This window comes from Chelonoidis abingdonii, chromosome 7 (assembly GCF_003597395.2).
Source record: "Chelonoidis abingdonii isolate Lonesome George chromosome 7, CheloAbing_2.0, whole genome shotgun sequence".
In the NCBI taxonomy this organism is placed as follows: domain Eukaryota; kingdom Metazoa; phylum Chordata; order Testudines; family Testudinidae; genus Chelonoidis; species Chelonoidis abingdonii.
In genome coordinates, this window is record NC_133775.1 from 26,011,708 (window position 1) to 26,035,234 (window position 23,527).

The window sequence follows — 23,527 nt, forward strand, 5'->3', positions numbered from 1 at the left end:
CCAGTTACCCATGTTAAAATAGCATTTGGCATATTAAAACAAAATTTGAAGAAAGTACATTTGGGGATATATTGGGGTTGCACAGCAGCTACTTTCTCCACTTGCATCCTCACCTGGTTGCAATTTTTGTTACTGCATCTTAGTCTATGTTTGGTTTTGTAGTGAAAAGACAACTAAGCGTTAATTCTCTTATGGGAAATGCACAAAGACAAATGATGTACCTGTCAGTGTCTCAAAGCATTTTAAAATGGATTTTTGTTCAGATTATTCTATCCAACTTTCATAGAACTTTTTTTTTAAATACAAAGTACACATACTTCAACTTTTTCTGAGGTTCTGCACTTATATTCCTCAACATAATACAATAAGCTAGAGGCTGTACCCAAATGAATTCTTATGGAAAAAATAAAACAATGATTGTTTGAGGTTTTATTTTAAGTTATATATTCTGGTTCTTGGTTCCATTTGTGTTTTTGTACTAGCTGCATATTTTTGAAACTTTTTCGGTTCTCAATGAACATTACAATTAGATATATCCTGACAATTATTTTGCTGATCAGTTGCGTGACAGTCTTCTGAATATTACAATTAGAAGATAAATTGTCAAATATATCTTGCTTCATTTCATGTAGGTAGTGTTTCTTCACAAAATTATTAAACAATCGGTTTGTAAGCACCTACAGGATAATAGGGTGATAAGTAATACCCAACAGGGATTTGTCAAGAACACATCATGCCAAACCAATCTACTTCCTTCTCTGACAGGGTTTCTGGCCCAGTGGATAAAGGGAGAAGCAGTAATGTGACATCTTAATTTCAGTAAGGCTTTTGACAGTCCCCAATGACATACTCATAACCAAACTAGGGAAATGTGGACTAAATAAAATTACTATAAAATGGATACACAACTGGTTGAAAGATAAATATCTCTGAGCATAATCAATGGTTTGCTGTCAAATTAGATAAACGTTTGGGATCCAGCAGGGGTATGTCTTGGGTCTGATACTATTCAATATGTTCATTAATGACTTGGATAATGGAGCGGAGAGTGCACTTATAAAGTCAGGTGCAAAGTACTATATCTGGAAATAAAAATCTAAATCTATAAATAAGTGGCAAATAACTGGGCCAGGCAGTTGTATTCAATTTCTGATCAACTGTAACCTCCATATCCTTTTCAGCAGTACAAGTCAACAACGTGATGCAGTTTCGAAAAAGGCAAATATTCTGAGGTATTTTAACTAGAGTGTTTGTACGTAAGACAGCTTTTCCCACTCTTCTCAGCACTGGTGAGGCTTCACGTGGAACAGTGTCCCCAGTTTTGGGCATCATGCTTATTCCAGAGAAGAGCAACAAAAATGATACCAAGGTTTAAAACAACATGATTTTGTTGGAAAGATTTAAAAAATGGGTATGTTTAGTTTTGAGAAGAGACAGTGATTAGCTGGTCTCCTTGTCATGGATTTATGGACAAGTTTAATCTGCTGCAAGGGTGATATCAGGAAAACATTTCTAACTATAAGGATAATTAAGTTCTGGAGTAAATCATCACGGGAGGGTGTGGAATCCCCATTACTGGAAGTTTAAGAAGAGGTTAAACCAACACCTGTCAGCAACAGTCTAGGTATACTTGGTCTGACCCTACTACAGGTGGTGACAAGGACTAGATGACCTCTCCAGGTCCCTTCCAGCCCTACATTTCAATGTTTCTTGCATGAATTTATATAATACTGTGAAAATAATCACAAATGTATGTATTTTCCATCTGAAGTGACATGCGAAAGTCAAGATAAAGCCAGGAAGAAAGAAGGGAAAAAAGACAACCATCATTTTGTATTATCCATCATTTTACATTTATTGAGAAAACCATACAAAAATGTTATACAGTTAACGTGTACCCATATTACATACAGTGTCAATAATGCAAGCTCAAAACCACATTTTGTAAAGCATTCAATTTACCTCAAGTCCAAGCTGCATCTCCCTAAGACACTTCCCATCACAGTAGCCTTATAAAGCCAATCTTCTTTTTACACACGGGTAGTTTCTGTAGAGAACACTTTTCTCAGGACGAAAATGCATCTCACATGCATAAGAGAAATATGTGCATATACATGAGAGTTTTATAGGGTATTACTAGGGAAGAGGGAACCCTGTCAACTGTATGCTTACTGGATGGCCCAAATTTTGCCAATTTACCACATGCAAAGGAAACACAGAAAAGCTATTTCATGAGGGGGGGAAACAGTTTCTAGCATCCAATAAAACTGTTATGGAGGAAGATGAAATATTTCACGTAAGAGAGGCTGTGCAGTGAATAATAATACAACCTGCCTGGACACCAAAATACACTATGATACTTCCAACTGAAGGTTACCCTCTCAGCTGCCATAGTTCATGGCGTGTCTTACAGTATAAAGACTGAAGAACGTGAGCTGTAAATGCTTTTAAACATTACACTTCCCCTATTTCCCTTTTAAAACTGCAGTACTCAACATCCTACTTCATTTGCGAGGTTCTATCCAATCAAGATACATTTATTTAACATCCCATTTTGGAAAGTTCAGTTACTTTTCTACCAAATCACAAAACCAATCTTTGCTCAGAAATAAGATTCTAGTGATTTAATTATCTTCTGTCCTCTCAAAGAAATAGTTTGAAGACTGATTTAAATAATAACACTACACTTAGCATAAAACATGCCAATAAGTCCAGCAATAAGTGAGCAGAAAATCAGTATGCCACAAACACTAAACTGAAGCCATTATGACTTTCACATCCCATCATCAATCCAAATAACTGGTCTGTCTTTTCTATTTCCTCCCACTTCCTAAAATGTACTTAGTTTAAGATTTGAATTATTAAAATATTCACGTAACAGTGAAACAAAAAGGAGCATGTTTAAGGAAGTGAAATTGAAATCCCACCCCAGACAATAAATTCTTAGGATTTAAAACGCACTGGGGGTACATACCTAGTTCTCTTGTGAAAAATAAATGAGAGTTACATATCAAACTACAAGTAAACAAAAGTGAAGTGGCTTCAGGGAATTAAGTGCAACTATTAATTTCAGAAGGTAAATATATCTAAGCTTGACTGCTTAGAAGAATATAAATTAAAATATATAGTTTAATATTAGCCACATTAGTTTTTAAAACTAAACAGATTATTGAACATTTATGGTCAAGCAAATAGCATTTTAAAGAATGAGAAGTGATCAGACAGAAAAATTATACCCTACAGCATTATGTATGGGATACATTTCAAATCTGTTGTTTTGCCAATTTTACCTTCTACATGGACCCCTTCTATGGTCCGTGCTCATCGGCTCACCAATGGCATACACTCAAAGGATTCCTCTTTATTGGTAGTAACTATCTCAGGACCTGATTTTATGAGCTATGATTTGGTGCTTGCAGCATCTTCAGCACTGTGTGTGAAAATGAAGGCAGTATTTTTGAATATTTTTCTTTGATATAGATATAAGCAGGACTTTTGAAAAAGGATCAGCACATTTTATATATTGAATAAACAAAAACTGATCAGATGCTGCTTTAACTAAAAAACTGTACCAGACCATCGAATAAAACAAACATTTTAAACTGGCAAACGTATACAGCAATCCAGTGAAAATATCAAAGAACAGAAAATACTGATTGCTATATAGATAATGAAAAGATTATTTGCCATACAGTTAACATTTCACTTGTGCACATGCTTTCTAGTAAGACATACTATTCTGCAAAACTTGTGTCAATTTTCCTACTATATTAGATGGATAAGCAAACTAGTTTATCTAAAAATTTCACTAATATTATGTTGTATAACTTTTTTAAAAAGTCAAGGTATCAGTTCCAGTAACAAGAGAAACACACAGTATTCTATTTAGCTTTTAGGGGTGGGGTGGGAATAATGACCTGCCAGTTATAAAAACATTTGTGAAGGCTGTTGAAGTTTCTAACCAAGTATTTCCTGTATCTTGGGGGAGGGGGAAAAAGTTTTGTTTTCCTTTGTTAAATTGTTACAATTCAGCTATTTGAGGAAAAAGTAACAAAAAATGACTTATTCAGATCAAGTTTAATTATTGCAGCAATCCACTCGTCTTTTCTAAAAAAATAAAGATACATATTTACCCAGAAATGTGAACGGTTGTTTAAACAACTGAGAGACTTTCCACTGAAATGGAACCATGAGTAACAGAATGCATTTGGGGAAATCAGCAGATTGCTTTTGAATACACAACCACAAAAATCTCACAGGGACAACATTAATGTACTGAAATATGTATTTATATACTTCCTTAGGTTGTGCTTACCTGTTGCTTTTTGCAGCAGAACCTAAGGTGGAAGGTCTGGGAAGGCACTGTGAAGTATAAATAATTGCACTGTTTGCAATTAATAAAGATTTTATACCTTAAAATGAATCAAAATCAACAGCCTCCATTTTGTGAATGATACAGAATCCAGTGAATTTAATTTTGTTCAATTTAATTAGTAATAAAATGCACCATTCTACTATAAGGTCATCTACAAAAGTATCATGCAAAATATTTTAACTATTAAACTTCATATCCTACCCTAAAGATTGCAATATCTTCCTAGCAGTTTGTTTCAAACTACTACTAAAATTCCTAATCTAAAAAGGGGTAAGGTAGTTCCCTCCAGGTTCTACAAAACACAATAAAATACATTGCTAATTATCTGCATAATAAAACTACTTCAAATTTCAAGCCTTAAAAGTTTTACTTCTCTATGCAGCCACCTTAAAAAATGTATTCTCAAAGCAACAAATGGTGCTCCAAAAAGATAGGGCTAATACAGGCTTATAAAATGGTTTAACATATACCTGCATCACTACATGTCTGCAAACTAACTTAAGACAAAACAACTTCTGTCTGTCAAGCAGTTCCAATCACTTTCATATTAACAAGATATGCATATTTTCATAAACTAAATAATACAACCTTTGTCTCAGGAGCCCTAGTGAAAAATGTTGTATTACTTAGATAACACAAAATTTTCTTTAGCTATTGCTAAACATTTCAAGAATACTTACCCATAAAGCTCACATATATATATATGCACACCTATGTTTCTGAATTAAGAAGCAGTTATGATTTCCTAAGATATTAGCACTGTATTCCAACATAATATTCACACAAGTATGGCATTTGCATTATGTGGAACATTGACAAACGATACTGTTGCAGTTCATCAATTTGTCATTCTGATGTACTTACAGTGCAATGCTCCTTGAAGGAACAATCAAGGATGATACACAGCACAGTCCTCCTCACCCCTATAGAGCTAGTTCTATACTGGCTGGATCAAACCTGCACTTCAACAGACAATGGCAAGACAGACTGTATTGCATGTAGTCTAATATATGCAAAGAGCCAATAAATATGCAAACAGCAAACAATGAATTTCAACAGAATATCAGATTTTCAGTATGAGCAGTAATGTAACAAAAAAAGTATATCAAATAATTTGATTCAACAACTGGTCTTGAGCATTTTTACACAACAGAACTTATCTGTACTGAAAGAAGTTCTCTGTCAACCGCTCCCCCTACCCCAAACAAAATATAAAGTTTCAATGTCAGATGCAATTCTGGTAACCAAGTTCACCTTTCTACACTGGATTTTTGAAATAAACTACTGCAAACTGAATGCTTAGAACATTTAATTATAAAAGTAAAAACCTTTTATAACTAATCTGAAAAATGTTTAAAATAGTTATGCTGAAACAGTCAAGTAAGTATCAAATTAAAAACAGAAAGATTAACTTATAGCAGCTGTACAGGTCTGAAACAGTGGTCATGTATAAAAAGGGAAATTCACTGTTAATGCAATGGAAGTATGCCAAAAGATCACCTTTTTAAACACATGCAGTTTTTAATCAAATAGAAAGAAAATAAAGGTATCAAGATTACTGGTGCTAGACAGCAAAATACAATAAATGAAAGAGATCCTCCATCTACAACTATTCTGCAAAGGGGAAAACATGCCAATGACTGGTTTTTAAACTCATTCTAAGATTTCATGGGGGAAAAAAAATCTCATTTGGGTACATATACCTTAATTCAGCATTGCTAGTAAGTCCTAGAATTCTTGAAATACCCACATATCCAACTTACCGACACAGGAGGTTTCATATTATTTATTGTAAAGCACAAAACAGGCATTTTAAAAGTGAAAGTATACATTGAAAAAGTACATTTATATCACAAAGCATTGACCACATAATAATTGCAAATACATTTGCTGGAATGTGTACATCTACACTAATATACTAAAAACAAACCAATTTTCATTTCTACACAGAAATATTACCTCCTATCAGTAGTGATAGATATTTTGTACATTTTCAAAAACACTATTTTTAAACCAAACAAAATTAAGATCTTCATCAAGGCGTCTGCATCCATACATTTAACAAAGGTTTTTTCCCCCACACAATGAAGCAAATACTGTATTGTCCACTTCTTATTATTGGCCCTGTGCAGAAGAGATACATAAGAGATACACAAAAAGTTAAAGAAAATCCTTCAAATTGAGCTAACTCAGGAGTGAAGCCTTTAAGAAAGAAAAATTGGTTAATGTAAATGGTGGTGGCTTCTTGCATGATTTTCTAAACCCTGGGAGGAGAAAAATTTTTAATCAAAAGCACTGAACGTTTTGAAGAGATAGAGAACTCAAGTTACCAGATAAAAGTCATTTACTAATTATTCTGAGTTATTTTGCTAGGAAAAAAAAGGATGCACACTCCAACAGTAACAAAACAGGAGACATGCGCAAAAAATAAATAAATTTATAAACACAAAATAATTCATTAAAACTTTATACCTGTGGTGCTGGAGGATGCTGTGGCATTCCCTGTGGACTTGTCTGGGCATAATATGCTGCTTGCTGTCTGTAGTATTCAGCCCATGCTGCACTGTAGTCAGGCTGACCTGGTGGTGCCCCAGCTGGAGCTGGAACTGCTTGACCTAAAATAAATTAGGAGTACATAACTTTGTTGCTGTAACAAAGACAAAGAAGCTCAAAATAATCTCATTTCTAGCAAACATTACCTTGCTTCTTGTAATATTCCTCCCAAGCCTTTGAATAATCTTGTGGCTGCCCTTGTTGACCTGAAAAACCCCCCACATTTTAATGTAAAAACTCCCGTGTACACCAAAATTATACATATATACAAAGACAGAGGTATTCTGCCTCTCAGCTGATTTCAGGTCCACATAAAAAAAAAAAAATTAAAGATAGCATACATGTAAATATCAAGCAATTTACAAATGCTATTCTTCCTGTTGATATTAGAGAGCCACTTTTAACTCCAGGACACTACCATTTCAAATATGCTTAAATATCAACAATACTGATTTTACTACTTCCATGTGACCGAATTTGAGCACATCCATTATGGAAAGCAGCGTGCAGGAGTCAAGAAGTTTGCACATGAACACTCAAATTTTGTCATTTAGACCTTGTATGTTAATACTTTTAAAAGCAAAAAATAAAAAGGATTCCTGCTGAAATGTGTTCCAGAGCACACTTTGGGGGGGAAGAAGCCGGCACATGAGGACACACAAAAACTTTCTTTTCCAAGGATCCCCACTTGGATTTACTTGCATTGAATAACTGACAGTATTTTTAGTTAAAATGCAGGTAAAGAAGGGAGAGGAATTAAGTAGTCAGATTACAAAAAGTGATCTTGTTGCACAGGCTGCATTTACTAACACACTAGCTGTTAATTCATTAAATTTCAAGTTAATTGATTTGCTGTCTGAGCAAATAGAAATAAATCTCAAGATCTGTTTAACACTATTAGAGCTAAGCACCTCCATCAAAGAGCACATATTTTTATTAATATATTCCACAAAAGAAGACAATCCCCAAGATCCTCCTCTTTCCTCTTCATTTCCAAATTTCAAGCTCTGTAATTTATTCTCAACATACACAATAATTGTCTGATTATAATTAAGAACTATTGCCTCATTCACAACAGTGCTCAAAGTTGAAAGCAGAAGGCAACAAGGTACATGGAATATGCCAATAGCACAAGTTTTACTTTTTCCATCCAACAGGCAACAGTTATTACTAAAAAAAAAAAAACTAAACCCAATATTACTATTTGAAAGGAAGGTCAAGGATGACCCTAACCTCTTCCTCCCTCAGCCCTCTGAATTTAGAAACCCCTAACTCCTCCTATTATTACCACCAACTTTTTGCATGACAATGGGGCATCCCAAGAGCCACAACACTCCAAAGGTGCTTTTGCCAGCTGCCATTATAATGGAAACACATGACTACTGACAAAATACTAGCATACATTCAGGTAGAGTTTGAGGTGCTCAGGATGGCTGGTTGAGATGGCCAAGGACACACATTAACTGACTTGTCTTGATCTTCCAAAGACAAGTCTTTATGGAATATATGCATACTGATACATTAAGATATGTCCTAATTTTTATAATCTTGGCTAATAAGGGGTGTACGGTTCCTAGATTTTTTTTTATTATTTTTATTTTTATTTTGGGAGATATGGAGAGAGAATAGAAAACTGCAAAAAGAAAAAGAAAACACTTCAGTTCCTGCAGCTCAAACTGATCCCTGCGGTCATACAAAGATTTTAAACAAACCTGGATCTTCTGAGGAAACAAATCAGCTACAAACAGAGTAAAATAAGAAGAAACAAAGGATTTACAAGAAGTACACCAGAATGAAAGACATCCCTTCTACTTTCCTTTTGTTATTCCAATCCTCTTTTGCAAATGTAATGTGTAGGTCCCAGGCAAAGGTCCAGTTCCTACATTTTGTAAATATGAGGTAGCCTGTTTTTTCGCACGCAATAAACTTAAAAAAAAAAAAAAATTTTATATCTCAAGCACTCTCCAACTCTTCCTTTCACATCTCCAGAAGCCCAGTCTTCTATTCCTAAACATGGCTCACTAAGACTCCTGACAGCTCCCTAGCAAACGCTTTCCATCCCCGTATCTCGACCTCCCGACACAACCCCTCTCTTATTAATAGCTCCCAGAAGGAGGGATTCACACCTCCCGATAGCCAGGATTCCTCCCTGGCACAACACTGGAGCAAAATCAGCCAGTGTTCAGTTTACACACACTTGGCTATTAAGTTTTCCTAAGGGTTAGTGATTTTTGTCACTGTCGTATTACTGAGGTAAGGCCAGCACAGTTGATGCCACTTAATCCTAGAAGAAAATTTTAAATTCTACTCTCTCTTGATCAAACTGTGTAGACAGATGGTAAAGCATCTCTTCTGTTCCTGATCAGGAAAACTTAAGTTATGACCCAAATGGAAATTTAGGAGCTGAAGTCATGTAGTTTGTCATGTGCAATTTGCATTTACCCTCCTCCAACAGTGTGGTCAAAAGGTCTCAAATATCAATAGATACTTCTGGTGACTTTCTTTCACATACCCACTTTCAATTATAGCTAGAGATTTTGTATTAGACATGAGTCAAAGAAAAAAAGTTAAAAGTATGGTGCTGAAATGTGCAGTAATGTGTACTGGTACCATGCAAAGGTTTCCGATTTTATAAATACATGATAGCGCTGGCTGTTTTACAAGTTATATCCCAAAGTACTTTCCAACTTCTTCCCTTCACATCTCCAGAAGCCCAGCTGGAAAAGGAAGGTTTTGAAGATTCTTTCTGTATCTAACCATATGTTTTTATGGAGTGCAAAAACTCACATGAAAACCAGTATCAAAATTTATTATCTGCTGACTTACTTTGTGGAAGAGGTCCAGAAAAGTTAGACTACTTTTCCTGCAAATTCCAGAGACAGCTCAAGCTTACTCCATGGAATTACTCCTAGGGGAATTCTGTGCCACTACACAATGCAGAATTTTGCAGAAATTAACGGTGAGTGGGCAGAATTTCCATTCTCCCCCCATAGAAATAGGCTGTAGAGATGTTGGCCACCAGTAGGAGCTGTTGGACCCGGCAGAGCCCAGCTCACGAACAGAAGACAAGCCCGAGGGGAGGGAGAGGGAACTGGAGGGTTTCCCTGGGCTCTAGGAGGGCAGGGTCTGTGAGTGTTAAGGGCGTGAGTGAGGAGGGAGAGCAGAAAGACGTGCACCTGCAGCTAGCCTCGGGAGAGGGTGGGGTATGGGGTATGAGTGTCTGGGTAGGGGTGGTGTGTGAGAGTGCCTGTTGTGTTAGAGTGCCAGGAAGGGCTCCACAGCTGGGCTCTGGGGGGAGGGGAGGAGAAGACAACAACAAAGAAGCAGGAACTGGGTTGTCGTAGGGGCTAACTCTATTCCTGGGGGAAATTTTGTTTGCAGAATTTTTAGTTTTTTGGCACAGAATTTCCCCAGCAATAATGGAATGCTGGGGCTTCACCACATCCCTTCACTCAGGATGAGTCCTTCCAAAGCTGTACTAAAACACTAAAGTCTAATTAGCATACTAAAACTTTTTACCAGTAATGCTTTATTAGATCATATTACCCATATACACACACATGCACCTTGAAGAGGCCACTGTAGAAGTATATGAAAGACTTATCAAAGAAACCAGACTAAGAGAGGAAGCAAAGTCCCAGAAAAGCAGTCAATTTTTTTATTCTTAACAACTACCTCTCCACCAGTTAAACATCTAGACTGTAGTGGGCAATAAACTCCTTCCTTAAGTATTAGTATAGTATAGTATACTACTTAGGGACCTCTGAACAATGCTTCTGAACAGGAATTAAGGTCAAGCATTTTATAAACATGTTAATGTGTGACCAATTAGCACATTTTCTGATTTGTCTGTGGTGGCTGATGCTTTATCATCTACCAAGATGTTACTGCAGCGCATTCTGAATGCTCTGATCCACTAAGACTCCTTATCTTTGAACCCCACTGATGCAGAGTTTAACTATGAAAAATCTAGAGATTTTCAGACCCAGAAACGTAAGGTAACAGAAAATGATAACATCCTGAACCAGAAGATTCTACAATGATAAAATATAAGAGTGCGTCTCTTACCCAGAATGTGCAATGCTCTTTAGGGTATTGAAGCTCTGAGTAAAACTAAGGAATGAACTCCCTTGATGTATGGAAAACAGTTCCTTTGTAATTACTGATTTTGGGAATTATTCTGGAATAGTAAGTGACTGTCTTTGTGGAAAAAATAATAAAGCTTGTGCCTTCTAAGATCAGACACCCTTCTTGCTGACATGACGGCAACCTGGAATCATGATTATATAAAGAAAATATATGGAATTTACATCTTGTGTCTCAGTGAATATGTTATGAAGACCACAGATTGGCAGGAAGAGAAGACAGGTCTGACTGCTGGTTTGGATAGATGTACTACCTTATGGAATCTTGATCTATTTGCTTAATATTTCGATCTGTGCTTATAACACTATTTAATGCTGAGACAAAAAGAAACAGGTGGGAGATTTCAGACCAAAGAAATCCAGAACTACAGTTTCTGATTTCCTAGGATCTCTCTCCAAGCATCAGAAAGAATTCTGTCCAAATTTTTGTGTAGGCAGAGAAGATGAAAGGGCAGAAGAGTTTTACTTCAGATGAACATCCCATCCATCCTATTTAGGACAAGCTGTCAGTTTCAGGTAGTCAAGATTGGGATTCTGCAGCAGGCTCTGCAACAGAGCATCCTAATTGGCGAGAAATTGATTAAGACCATTAGGATAATCCCAGTAGGTCCAATCTGTGTTAACAATGATCATACCTTCATCTTTTTAATTGCTTCTCCTTACAGTGGAAGGGAGGGGGCCTTGGAAACACACAAAGAAACCATTTAGCCCTCTGTGAGCCAGAACATATCCTCAGTTAACCTTGGTCTGTTTCCCTTAACTCTCCATTCCAACTGGATGGAAATATACCTGTATGGGAGTAGCTTGGCTCTTTGGATATTTGCTGGAATACTTCTTCATTCAACCCATTCTAGGTTGTTTATCTGATGAAAGCTTAGCCCATTTTTATTTTTAGTGTCCTTTTATTTTGATCATCTTGACTGAAATAGGAGAATTCACGCTTAAGCATTTAGACTTGAGATTCTTCGCACCCACTCATTGATTTATATATGTAATGATCATTGTGTTGCCTGACTGCCAGAACAGCCAACCTGATTTCTCATCCCTAGGAAGCTGGCTCTATGGAAAAGGATGGCGTCTTGACTGAAGGGAAGGTTCTATTATCATATGGACTTCCTGTTTCTACAAGCAGAGGGGCAAATCACATTGTCCTCCGCATCTTGTTTGAATGGTTCTGGAACTCCTGAAACTCACATGCAGACTTACATTTATTCATGTGACCAGAAGACCTAGGAACTGCAGATAAGGATGGACTGGTGTTTCTCCACAATGTAATACCTTAGATCAAGGGTCAACAACCTCTCAGAAGTGGTGTGCCAAGTCTTCATTTATTCACTCTAAAATAAGGTTTCGCATGCCAGTAATACAGTTTAACTGTTTTAGAAGGTCTCTTTCTATAAGTCTATAATATATAACTGAATATTGTTGTTTGTAAAGTAGGCACTGTTTTAAAAATGTTTAAGAAGCTTCATTTAAAATTAAATTAAAATGCAAAGACCCCCGGACCAGTGACCAGGACCCAGGCAGTGTGAGTGCCGCTGAAAATCAGCTTGCATGCCACCTTTGGCATACATTCCATAGGTTGCCTACCCCTGCCTTAGATCAGTGCCTAATCTAGTCAAGCTTTTCTTATGTCAGGAACACACTGGCCCTCCTTGTATTTATCAACTGCTAAACAACTATGTTGCCTAACAAGGAGTATATATGAGTTTCTACAGTCCAGAGTCTTGCTATCACCACTATTATTTTCGACAAAACTCTGGAGGCAGAGGATAGCCCAAACTGCAATACTTTGCACCGTCAGCAGCAGTTTGGTAGGTGAAATTGATGAACTGCTGATGGCAGTTAAGCTTCTGCCAGGGTCCAGCAATATGAGGTCATATGCAGGAGATTCTGCTGCTATACTGGAAGAATGTCCTGTATTTTAATCTTCAGCTACCTGTTCAGTTTCGAGGTCTAGGATGATCTGGTCTGCACCTGATCTATTGCTTAATATGAAAATAGACTAGACCAATGGGTATCTTTGGTCTTAAAAGGATAAGCTCTATTGCCCCAACTTGCAATAAATGTGTTATTCAGGATGGACTGATGTTTGTCACTCTTCAAGGTTTGAGACAGAAAGAGCGAAGAATGTGGAGAAAACAATTCCGAAGTATTCTTGCTATGCTCTCTAGTACCCACTGTCAGAGTCACGAATCTGAAGAGCACAATATCTTGCCTCCTACCCTGGGCAGATGCAGACTCACTTACAGCCACATTGATGGTTTGGACTGAAAAGAGGGAAAGTGCCCATTTCCCAACCTGGCTTTCTCCCTGGCATTTCATGTCCAAGCTTTATTCTTGAAATAAGATGGTATCATCTTTGATGTTTGTAGGAAAAGAACTTCTGCCATTGTATATGTGCTTGTAGTCCATTTTGACGATGCTGGACTGGGTAGCAAGTAATTTGGTTTGCCCAAACTGCCATTTACCAGCTTTTCAAGCTTCTCCTCAAACAGCGTTCCACTTGAGAATTTTGAGATGGTGAATTTGCACAGTGTAATTATCTGCAGTCCCATGTTTAAGATGGAGTTGGTGGGTGTTTGGCCATGGAGTCTGCTGCCATGGCCCTTGCTGCTAACCTCATGAAAATCATGCACCCATCACTATGGATCCATCACTATGAATACAATAGCTAAGAATAAAACTTTCTTCATAACCAACTTAAAACTTATGGTTCTGAGGAGCAGCGGCAAGCATTTGCTCTTGTGAAACATGTAATTACCAGAGTAGCTCCCAGTACTACTGATGAAGCTTCCCAGTCCCTATGAAAGGTGGCTTCTATCTTCCTGCCAGGAATTACCATATTGTTTACAAGGGATGGTACAACTGCAACTATCGAGGAGGGAGCATTTGGGGTTTTGAAAGCTTACAGAGCATAATGTTTTGCTGACAATCTCTTCCCTATGTCAGAGATCTCCCATTCCTCCTTTACAACCTCTTTGAAGAAAGAGAAAGGGAACTGCAAATTCTGACTTAATACTGAATAATATTTGCCCTTGGATATAAATTGTTCATCCTCCATTTTGGATGGATCTCGATCGGGAAATCACCTTCCTTCCCCTTTACCTTGAACACGTCTGTGGAGAAATGACCTCCTCTGGTTCTCTGGCTCAGGCTTATGAAGGTTTAAAGTCAAGAGTACCTCTTTCATGAGATTAACTACAGCTGGAGCTGGAGGGGAAAGATAAGGATCTAGAATGCTTCCCAACTACTGAATTCCAATTTATTCTGCCCTTTTGGAATTTTTTTGCCTTACCTTTTGAAGGACTGCAATTATCCCTTTAAGAATGTGAAAAGAGATTCTAGAGTTTGTTGCCTTAGGCAAGGACTGGACCAATGGGGAGGGAGTTAATGGGAAAAATCCATGAACAGCAAGGATTGACCTGACTGCAGATTCACAGGCATTAAACAGGATCTCAACAGGACTGACTCACCCTTGAAGAGAAGTCTGAGCTGTTAAGGGAAAGAATGGAAAAGGCCAACAAACCTTAAGAATCTGAACGGAGTTTTGGCAGAGTGTTTTTAGGCTGGGAGAATTATGAGAGAACTTCCCCTCCTGAGATGGAAGGCCTCTTAAATGTTTCATCTGCTCCATTTGGTCATGATTATCATGCTCAGGAAAAGAAATAGAAGTAAAGGAGCCTGATGGATGATTTAATTTGGAGCACGATGCCCCTAAAAACTGCCCCTGGATGAAGACTGAAAAGAAGAGAAATACTGCTCACTGCTATTCCAAAGTCTGCTTTTTTAAAACACAAGTATGGTAATGGAAAAAGTGAGAAATTAAAGCTGCTATTATTTGCATGGCCAGAGGCCGAAATTCTGGAGTATGCTTAAGAATAAGGCTAAGCCCCACGAATGAGATTATGTTCAAAATGGGAGAAGAGGTCATGACCCAGAAAAGTGAATTAGCGCCTACTGGCAGGTCTGACACATCAGTGCCAAATATTCCTTCCTTATTCAAGGAAGGAAAAATAAGGAAATGACTGACAACTAAACAGTAATGCGAAACACATATCCCTTCAAAGAAACACAAGTTTCACTTTATTTTTTTAAAAAGCTAGTCAAAGTGAAGAACAAGCACTATCTTTATGATTTAGTTTATAGCACTTAGCTGTTGAACACCTAACAGATTTTAAAAATGACATGCCATATAAAACCTACAGAAATGGCATTCATCTGTAGCAAGCTTTATTATAAAAAGCTAGAGTAAACAAAAGACAATAATAAAAATAAAAAGACATAAGTGGTCATCTAAGAGCAAATGTTAAACAGATGAACTTCCAAACCAGGAAGATATACAACAGCTTTATAAAACGCACCTCGAATTTCCAGATTCCCAAAGGCAACAAAAAAGAAAGAATGAACTCCAAATATTGAAAGATTTTTAAAAATATGTATTTAAGTTGAAAAAGATTAAAAAATAATGCTACTTTTCCACTCAACAATTAAATACAGGGTCTCTCATATATTACACAGTGTAGTTTCTTGGAAATCATGTTTGCTTGGTTAAAAAAAAAACAAAAACCAAACACACTTCTACATCTGTTCCTCAATGCCAGTTAGGGATTAAAAGAATTTAAGAAGAAATATATACTTTCCCTCCCCAAATGTGGAACACTGCCCATTGCTGATCACTAGCACAATGAAAAGATATGTTAAAATTTTATTTTCATTACAGTCAGATTTCCTGGCACAACGTGCTCAATTACTACAATAGAAGAACCTACGCCAATTGACTGTGGTATTAAACAGTTATATTTTTATTGCTAAAACTCTGCCAAATCAAATCTGAACACCATTTTCCCCTTACAAAAGATCTACTTTTTTAACAAACCAAAAATGAACATACCCATTTTTTTGTAGTACTCTTCCCAAGCTTTGGTGTAATCAACCTGCCCTGCTGGTGCTGGATTAGGTTGTTCTCCTGATTTACAGAAAGTAAAAATAAAATAATGCATGAATTAAGTTATATTTAAACAAAATTGTTGTATACCAACATTTCCAAGCATCCAGCTATTAATCTGAAACAAAAAATGGCTTAAATATTTACATATGAATGCAATTAATCTGAAACAAAAAATGGCTTAAATATTTACATATGAATGCAATTAACCTGCTACAACACACTATAAAAATAAGCTTATTTACTAGCCAATGCTAAAACTGTACACAATTAATACTTATTAGTTATTATAGATATTGTTATTAATATCAAAACTTAATACTTACAGATTTTTTGCATTCTTGAGAAATTTAAACGCTCACATGCTGTGCAAATGCCACGTGCAGTCTAAAATATTTTAGACCAGGTGCACACACGAAGTTGTACAGATATAAATTACGGTGTGATTTTATACTGATTCAGTTAAACTAGTATGACTGTGTTTGGACTCTCCTATTGGTTTAAACCAGACATATCAATTGAGTTTCCACCTGTAAATTTAAAAATCTACTTGCTTTACAAAAATCAGACAAAAATACACAAGTGTCACAGCATACTACTACGGAAAAAGTGCTTACTTTCTCATTTTATCTGTATGAAATTTTAGTTTCTACTGACTTCACTAGTGCTTTTTACGTAGCCAGTTGTAAAACTAGACAAATATCTAAATGAGTTGATGTATCCCCCACAAGACCTCTGCATACACGTACCCCTGGTTGCGAACCACTATTTTAAACACTATTCCTAACACTCATGAACCTGAAGAAAAGCTGTAAGTTTATAGCTTGGCACTAGAAGTAAGGATTTTCGAACACAATAGGCTAATATGCAATAAATTAGCCCTTGTATGGGAGAACCCAACCAACAGTAACAATATAAAAGTCTAGGTGGGCTACTATTTTCCTTCAGCAATGAGCAGTTTTTACTTGTAACAGATTGATCTGTGTACCTTGTCCATTAGTTTGGGTTGTAGGTGGTCCACCAGGAGGGGCTGCAGGGGGCGGCTGTGCTTGCTGCTGGTAGTAGTGAGCATAATATGCTGCCCATGCTGCTGAATTGGGATCTGTTCCTGGTTTACCTAAGAAATAAACCAATCACTTGTAATATATTGTGTAAGCAGTAGGCTTTGTAAAAAATTCTTACAGATCAAGTCTTTTTCTGGCATTCCTAATTTTTCTTCTGAGAAATCTTAATAAAATACTTAATATTTAAAACACAGCTATATGTATATTGTAAATTCAATTTAACCCATTAAGATCAACTGAATTTGGTTATATTAACACAAATACATTAAAAATGGAAGTTATGAAAAAATTTCTGAGCTAAGGTTACCATATTAACCAAGTCAGCTTTGTTGTCATGTTTTCTTATTACAGCACACAATCTGTCATGGGTGGTTGTTTGTGTGTTAGTATAGTAAATTACATATGTGCTGCAAAGTGTACTTTTGTACAATATTGCTGACTTATGGGTGTTTTAGAAGCCTAATTATAAAATGTACATTGTTAGAGGTGTGGTCCGGGAATTCAAAGATTTTTTTTTTTTTTTTAAATTTAAAATGTCCATAGCTCTGTAACATGGACATTTTTTGTTTTGTTCAACTAACGTAATTCTGAATTTCAACAAAAGTTTTCCCAATGTAACCTCACACTAACAGCATCATTTTGGGGTAAGTATGGATATAGTGAGATGGTTTTAGCAGTAGAGTTTCATTCTTTTAAGTAAGATTTGGCATAGGTTTGCAATTAACCTGTTTTCCCTGTTAAAAATTAATGACAGTGTTAATCATTTGGAATATGCAACAAGTGTACCAAGATCCTGAATGCTCATCCTTGCATAACTATGAATATCGGGCAATTTTACAGTTTAAGCTGTTAAAAAGTATAAACCATGTAACTAGTGTTACACTTCTAGATATCTCATCATCTCCTTCCCTTCCATCCATTTTTAATTATAACTAGAATCTCAAATGTCTTTGCTTCCAATCCCTTTGGTTCTCCCATTTATCCACATTCACCTTTTAGGAACAATTCACTCTTTCTGCTGAACAACATGAAGATAATTACAAAACCAGTTTACAAAAAGAAGGTTTCAGGCAAATCAGGGACTGGTAAACTTCATGTGGCTCAGCAGAAAGTGTGATGTGTGTTCTTGAAGCTTATGGATACCTGTATATGAACATGGATGGTTGATCAACAGAGTTGGAGGCAAGAAAAACTACAACTGGGATTCTCAAGACAGAGCAAAGCATATGGGAAAAGGATGATTGAAACTGCACTACAGACAAAAACAGTCAGGGAGCAACACAAACTGAACAAATGGAGAGAATTAAATAGGTGCTCTGGAGAGAATTAATGGGATAGAGCAGAGGAGAAAAGAGAACCTAGAAAAGAAACAGAAAACAATGAAATATTACTACAAGAAAATGAAAGCCAAAAACTGAAAATGCACACAACACTAAAACAATATGTTCTAAATGTAAGCATTTTGAAGTTAAGTATTTTAAAACACTGGGTCAGATCTCAAGGAGAACATTTAAGACTTTTGGCTGGTCCCAAGGAACAACTTAAGAGAGATTTAACTTTTTTTTGGAAGGTGTGGTGAAAGGGAAAGGGTTGCTGAAAGGGGGTAGTGTAGAAGCTATGCCATGCCAGCCCTATCCCAGCTCTAGGAAAATTCTTGTGTAGCCAGTAAGTTCACTTTGTGGCTACAGAACAGAGCAAAACAAGGGACAGGATCTGGTCCATTGATTCCTACTTATTCTAAAACACTGATACTATAGTTCAGTTAATCAATTACAATATTTCAGTTTGATTCTATGATCTCTATGACAGTACCAAGCTAACACCTGTACCATCCTAATGCCAACCTTAACTGTAATTTGAGTCACTCCTTGACTGAACAATGAATGTTTACTGAGAGACTACAAACACCAAGTTCAAAGTTTGTCATTCTTTTGCTTCCGCACTCCCACGCAGTTCACAAATTAATTTACTGAATGTCTGAATTGGGCTATCCATAGCTGTAAACTGATTACAGTGCTCTCTAGTGTGTAACAGAAAAAGGATGAAATGAACTCTAGCCCCATCAAAGGAAACTGTCAGAGAAAAGTTACTTTGAATAGCTCTGCTTTAAAGAACTGAAGATGGGCACATTTTATATGCATTACTACATCTGCATCTCCAGTGCTGTTACATATGTCAGAAAACTAGAATTTGAAGATGCTTGACTGAAAGACCAGTAAAATGAACAAAAAGAACTGCTCACAGTAGAGATGGCCAAAAGTTCTCCATCATTAGAACTGCTGTGTCAAGACTAGAACTGGTCAGAAATTGACTGCCCCGCCAAAAATGCTGATGTCTGGTGAATAACTGAAGGGCCCCCTCCCCCTCTTTTTTTTGGTTTAAAACAAAATTTCAATTTGAAAATGCTGTAGTGACTAATGGTATTTAAGGTTTGGGTGCCTCATGCCCCTATTATCTACAGCCCAGGCTCCTGGTTAGACTATATATCCCATATCTGCACCACAGTCTCCCTCCTGTTGATCCACACATCATAGGTGTCCCCAGCTGTAGTGTACCCCAGGATCTATAGTCCAGAAAAGGAACGAGATAAACTATTACCGTGTCTACACTAGAACTTACTTCAGTAAAACTTACGTCACTCGGGTATGAATAATCCACCCCCCCCCCCCCCAACCTTAGCACGAGTTCAGACAGTGCTATGTTGGCAGAAGAACTTCTCTTGCCAACTGCCCTTCGTGGGAGGTGGAGAAATTAGGCCAACAGGAGAGCTCTCCCGTCGGCTAAGAGCATTATCACCAGAAGCACTGCAGCAGCACAGCTGCATCAGTCCAGCTGCAATGCTGCAGCACTTCTAGTGTAGATGTAGCTTGACACTCCCATAAAACAGCATTTCAAATTGTAAGTTTTTCAATTTGCAGCCAAAACTGAAAAATATTCCCGTTTACTCATGCTTGGTTTTTCCAACTGAAAGCTGGCCTTTTTCTACCGAAGCAAATTTCTTTCCTAAAACATCCAATTTTCATTCAAAAATGGTTTTGAGAGAAAAATTTTCAACTAGCACTAGTTGGGATTATTGATGAATCTTTTGTACAATAGACAGTAGGAACAGAGCCTCTAAAATATATTCATGCTCTGCCAAAACGTAAATATTCTGCAAACAAACAACATGTGCCCAAGGTTAAAAAAAAGGCAATGCAAAACTGAAAATACTGCATTTAAGATGTTTGCATTTGGAAGAGTAACACCATGAATATTTGCCTCCTATAAAAATCAATTTCTCAATATAATGACGATAAATAAGAGACTGTGGTTATTTTCAAAGTTTCTTCAGGTGAAGATTTCTAAAAAGAAGATGGACTTCAGAATATTATTATGAAAAAATAATTAAGTACTGAGAATGAAATCCTAGAACCTGATGATCCTTAACAACTTCAATTAAATTAGAATAGGGACTGAAAGTTCTGAATACCCACCCCTCAAAACAGGGAAGAGAAAAATGGAAAGTTTGGAGCAATTTAAGGGGCTTAATTTCATCTGAATCAACACCACTTACTCAGAAAAAAATTAGTTACAGCAGAAATAGAGAGAGAAACCATGTTCACTGATAAATTAGAAGGGACACTGGTCAAATGTAAAACTCCAAATCTATTTGTTGGAGAGGATCACGGAAGCGAAACACCTCAGAGCAATGCATCTGATATAGTGGTCTCTCTGAAGAAAATGGGCACAAAGACAAAAGGCGAATTTAATAGGAAAAGAAAACTTCATTTCAACACCATAAATAATCCTGATATCCAACTGACTAGGAAAACGGAAGTGAAATTGGGATGCATGCCTAAAGTGTTATGCTTTCCCTAACAAGAAAGCATAGCCCAGCTTTTTCTGGCAACTGATTTTCCACAGTTCACCACCAAAACATGGTATATGTAGAACAGCACATTCAGAGTGGATATCAGTGAAGTAGATTCCAAAGAGAAACAGCTTTTCAGATTTACTCGTACAAATAAAAACACACTTTTAAAAGCAGGCCATGTACAATCATCCACTGAATGTGTGCCAGAACACAACTTTTTGTAAAAAAAGACTCAATTTCTTACCTGGATCTGGTGGATTTGGTGGCTGCCAGTGTGGATAGGCATTTCCCCACCCTTGTGGAGCATATGGGGCTGGAGGGCCACTGTAAAAGACAAAGAGCCACATGCAATGAAATCCAATTTGAGAATCACCTTTTGAAAAAAATAAGATAATTAAAGTGTTACTTACTGAGGTGCGGGACCAGGAGGCCCTGGATTATAAGGAGCAGGATTATAAGGTCCCATAGGATTGCCAGGACCTGGTGGGCCAGGAGGTCCGTGTGGGCCAGGAACAACACCATGGGGCCCATGAGGAACAGGTGGACCCAAAGGATTTACTGGACCCTATAACAGGAAAGAAGTGGGCGGGGGGAAGAGTGACCCCCATGTTTTCACACAGTGGAAACATAAATCTGAATTCCAATAGAGGCTCATCTAAAAGGTTTCACCCGGGTGTTCTCTACTCAACTTTTCTTTCCAAGCGCTGATTCATTAGGAATTCTTTCCTAGCTAACACTCCAATGTCTTCCTCCCATTGATTTGGTTCTCAAGGATCACACCCACCAACACCCACATTGTTTATGGGCAACCTCTCCTAATAACCAACAACAGCAGGTTTAAAATATCAAGAAATTAAAAAAATAAAAAAATAAAAAAATACTTCATTATGTTGACCACCAGAAAGGTCTTTATGTTCATGTACAACTGATGATTGAGAGACAGTAATCAGATAACCACTGGCTTAAACTTTACTAATAGCATTAAAAAAAGCCAGAGAATATGAATGTTCTGAATGAAGACATAAACCAAGTCATTCTTCATTTCAACCAGAGAATTCATTTAGAAAAATTAAATGTAACAAGTTTTACTTTTAATCAAAGGATAACGTTTCAGTTCAATTCTCTGCAAAAAAAAAGAACATTACCAACTACACATGAGCTATTCTGAGCATTGTACAAAAATCAACAGTTTTTGCACTGTCTGCATACTTAGATATTCAATTACAAATTCAGATGCACAAAAACTGAAAATAAAATAAGTCAATAAGAAATTATAACTATGTGTAGGCAAACAAAAATGAATAGAAAAAGCAGCAAGACTATATTATGAGCCATGACTGAAACAGAAATCTACATGAAGAGAGTAAGAGGAGTTTGTAAAGATTTAGGTTAAGTGTTTAATGTAGCTTTTTTTTTTTTTTTTTTTTTTTTTAAACTTAATAGTTTAGTGGACCCAAATTGGTCTCCTAGGCTGTCAAATTCTTCATTATCCACTACACAAGAACAGCAAAAACTGCAACCTGGAAAACGGTCATCCTATCTTCTTCCCATTTAATCCTTCACCTCTCAGACTACCATGAAAAGTGCAAATTAATATGCGATTATAAAATGAGACATGTAAACATAATCAGGTGCTGACTATTAACAGCTTTTAGTTACTATCAACCAATTAATAACATTTGAACAAGCAACCTAGAAGAGGGAAGAAATAGAGAAAGCAGCCACAGCCACTCTGTTCAACTTCCTGGATTCTCTCAATTGCATCTTGATACAATAAGACATGAGTGTACCAGTGGGCCTTTACAGCAGTTAAAAATGTCTCCCCGAATACTCACTCCAATCTTTTCTTCTATAAGTTGTCGAGCATAATCAATTTGCTGTGGTGTCCCACGGATGGTAAACAACTTCATGTTAGGATCTGCATTTGGTGGAGGATTTCTCTGAAGTTCTATTCTAGCCCCAGATTGCTGACTTATGCTTTTGATAGTTTCACCACCTGTAATCAAAACATCCACCTTTGACGGCAAGACATTTAACTTACATACTAAATAAGATATAGGCAAAAGCCATTTACAAGAAAGTAAGAAAACTACTGAATTACAGAGCTGATAATCTATCTATTCTTTTCAATTACACAAGGTATACAAAAAAAATAAAATGTTTCCTTGGGTCTGACAATAGGGACCCAAAAAACAAAACAACACACACACACACACCGAAAAGCAAACAAAACACCAGCCCCAAGTGAAGAGACTGCAAGACAATATCAGTATCTGAAAACCAGCTCAGTAAGAAAGTCATGGCATAGTGCTTTTCTTGCATATGCAGACCTGTCACTTATTTAAACTGTAACAAAGTATTTGACAGCAAGAGCCACAGATGTCTAAAATTATATACAGATATACACACTTCACAGAAGTGTTCAATAAGATAAATTATGCATATAGAAATCAGTAGATTTTGTTAATTAAAAAAATACCAGAGGAAGGGAGAAAAAAGATTTAGTTGCGAGTTATGTAATACTAAGAATAAGATACAATACAGGGAAAAACAAAGAATGCACAAAAAGAAAGAACCTCAACTTGAATT

General features: G+C 36.7%; 1 protein-coding gene across 16 annotated transcripts in view; it reads right to left on the minus strand.

Moving 5' to 3' along the window:
• Positions 1–23,527, minus strand: part of FUBP1 (far upstream element binding protein 1) — a 63,202-nt gene that overhangs the window by 26,417 nt on the left and 13,258 nt on the right. For 4 of the 16 annotated variants that reach the window (XM_032802496.2, XM_032802494.2, XM_075067738.1 and 1 more), the window contains 8 exons: positions 22,774–22,934; positions 21,349–21,503; positions 21,183–21,262; positions 17,010–17,138; positions 15,968–16,042; positions 6,848–6,990; positions 4,316–4,362; positions 1,830–3,430 (listed from right to left, as the gene is read on the minus strand). In XM_032802496.2, coding sequence (XP_032658387.1) covers positions 3,400–3,430; positions 4,316–4,362; positions 6,848–6,990; positions 15,968–16,042; positions 17,010–17,138; positions 21,183–21,262; positions 21,349–21,503; positions 22,774–22,934 — 821 coding nt within the window. In that variant the 3' untranslated portion in view covers positions 1,830–3,399. Of the gene's footprint in view, positions 1–1,829; positions 3,431–4,315; positions 4,363–5,875; positions 6,500–6,847; positions 6,991–7,074; positions 7,135–15,967; positions 16,043–17,009; positions 17,139–21,182; positions 21,263–21,348; positions 21,504–22,773; positions 22,935–23,527 lie in introns of those variants that run through there. The other 12 variants (XM_032802495.2, XM_032802488.2, XM_032802487.2 and 9 more) reach the window with 9 other exon arrangements.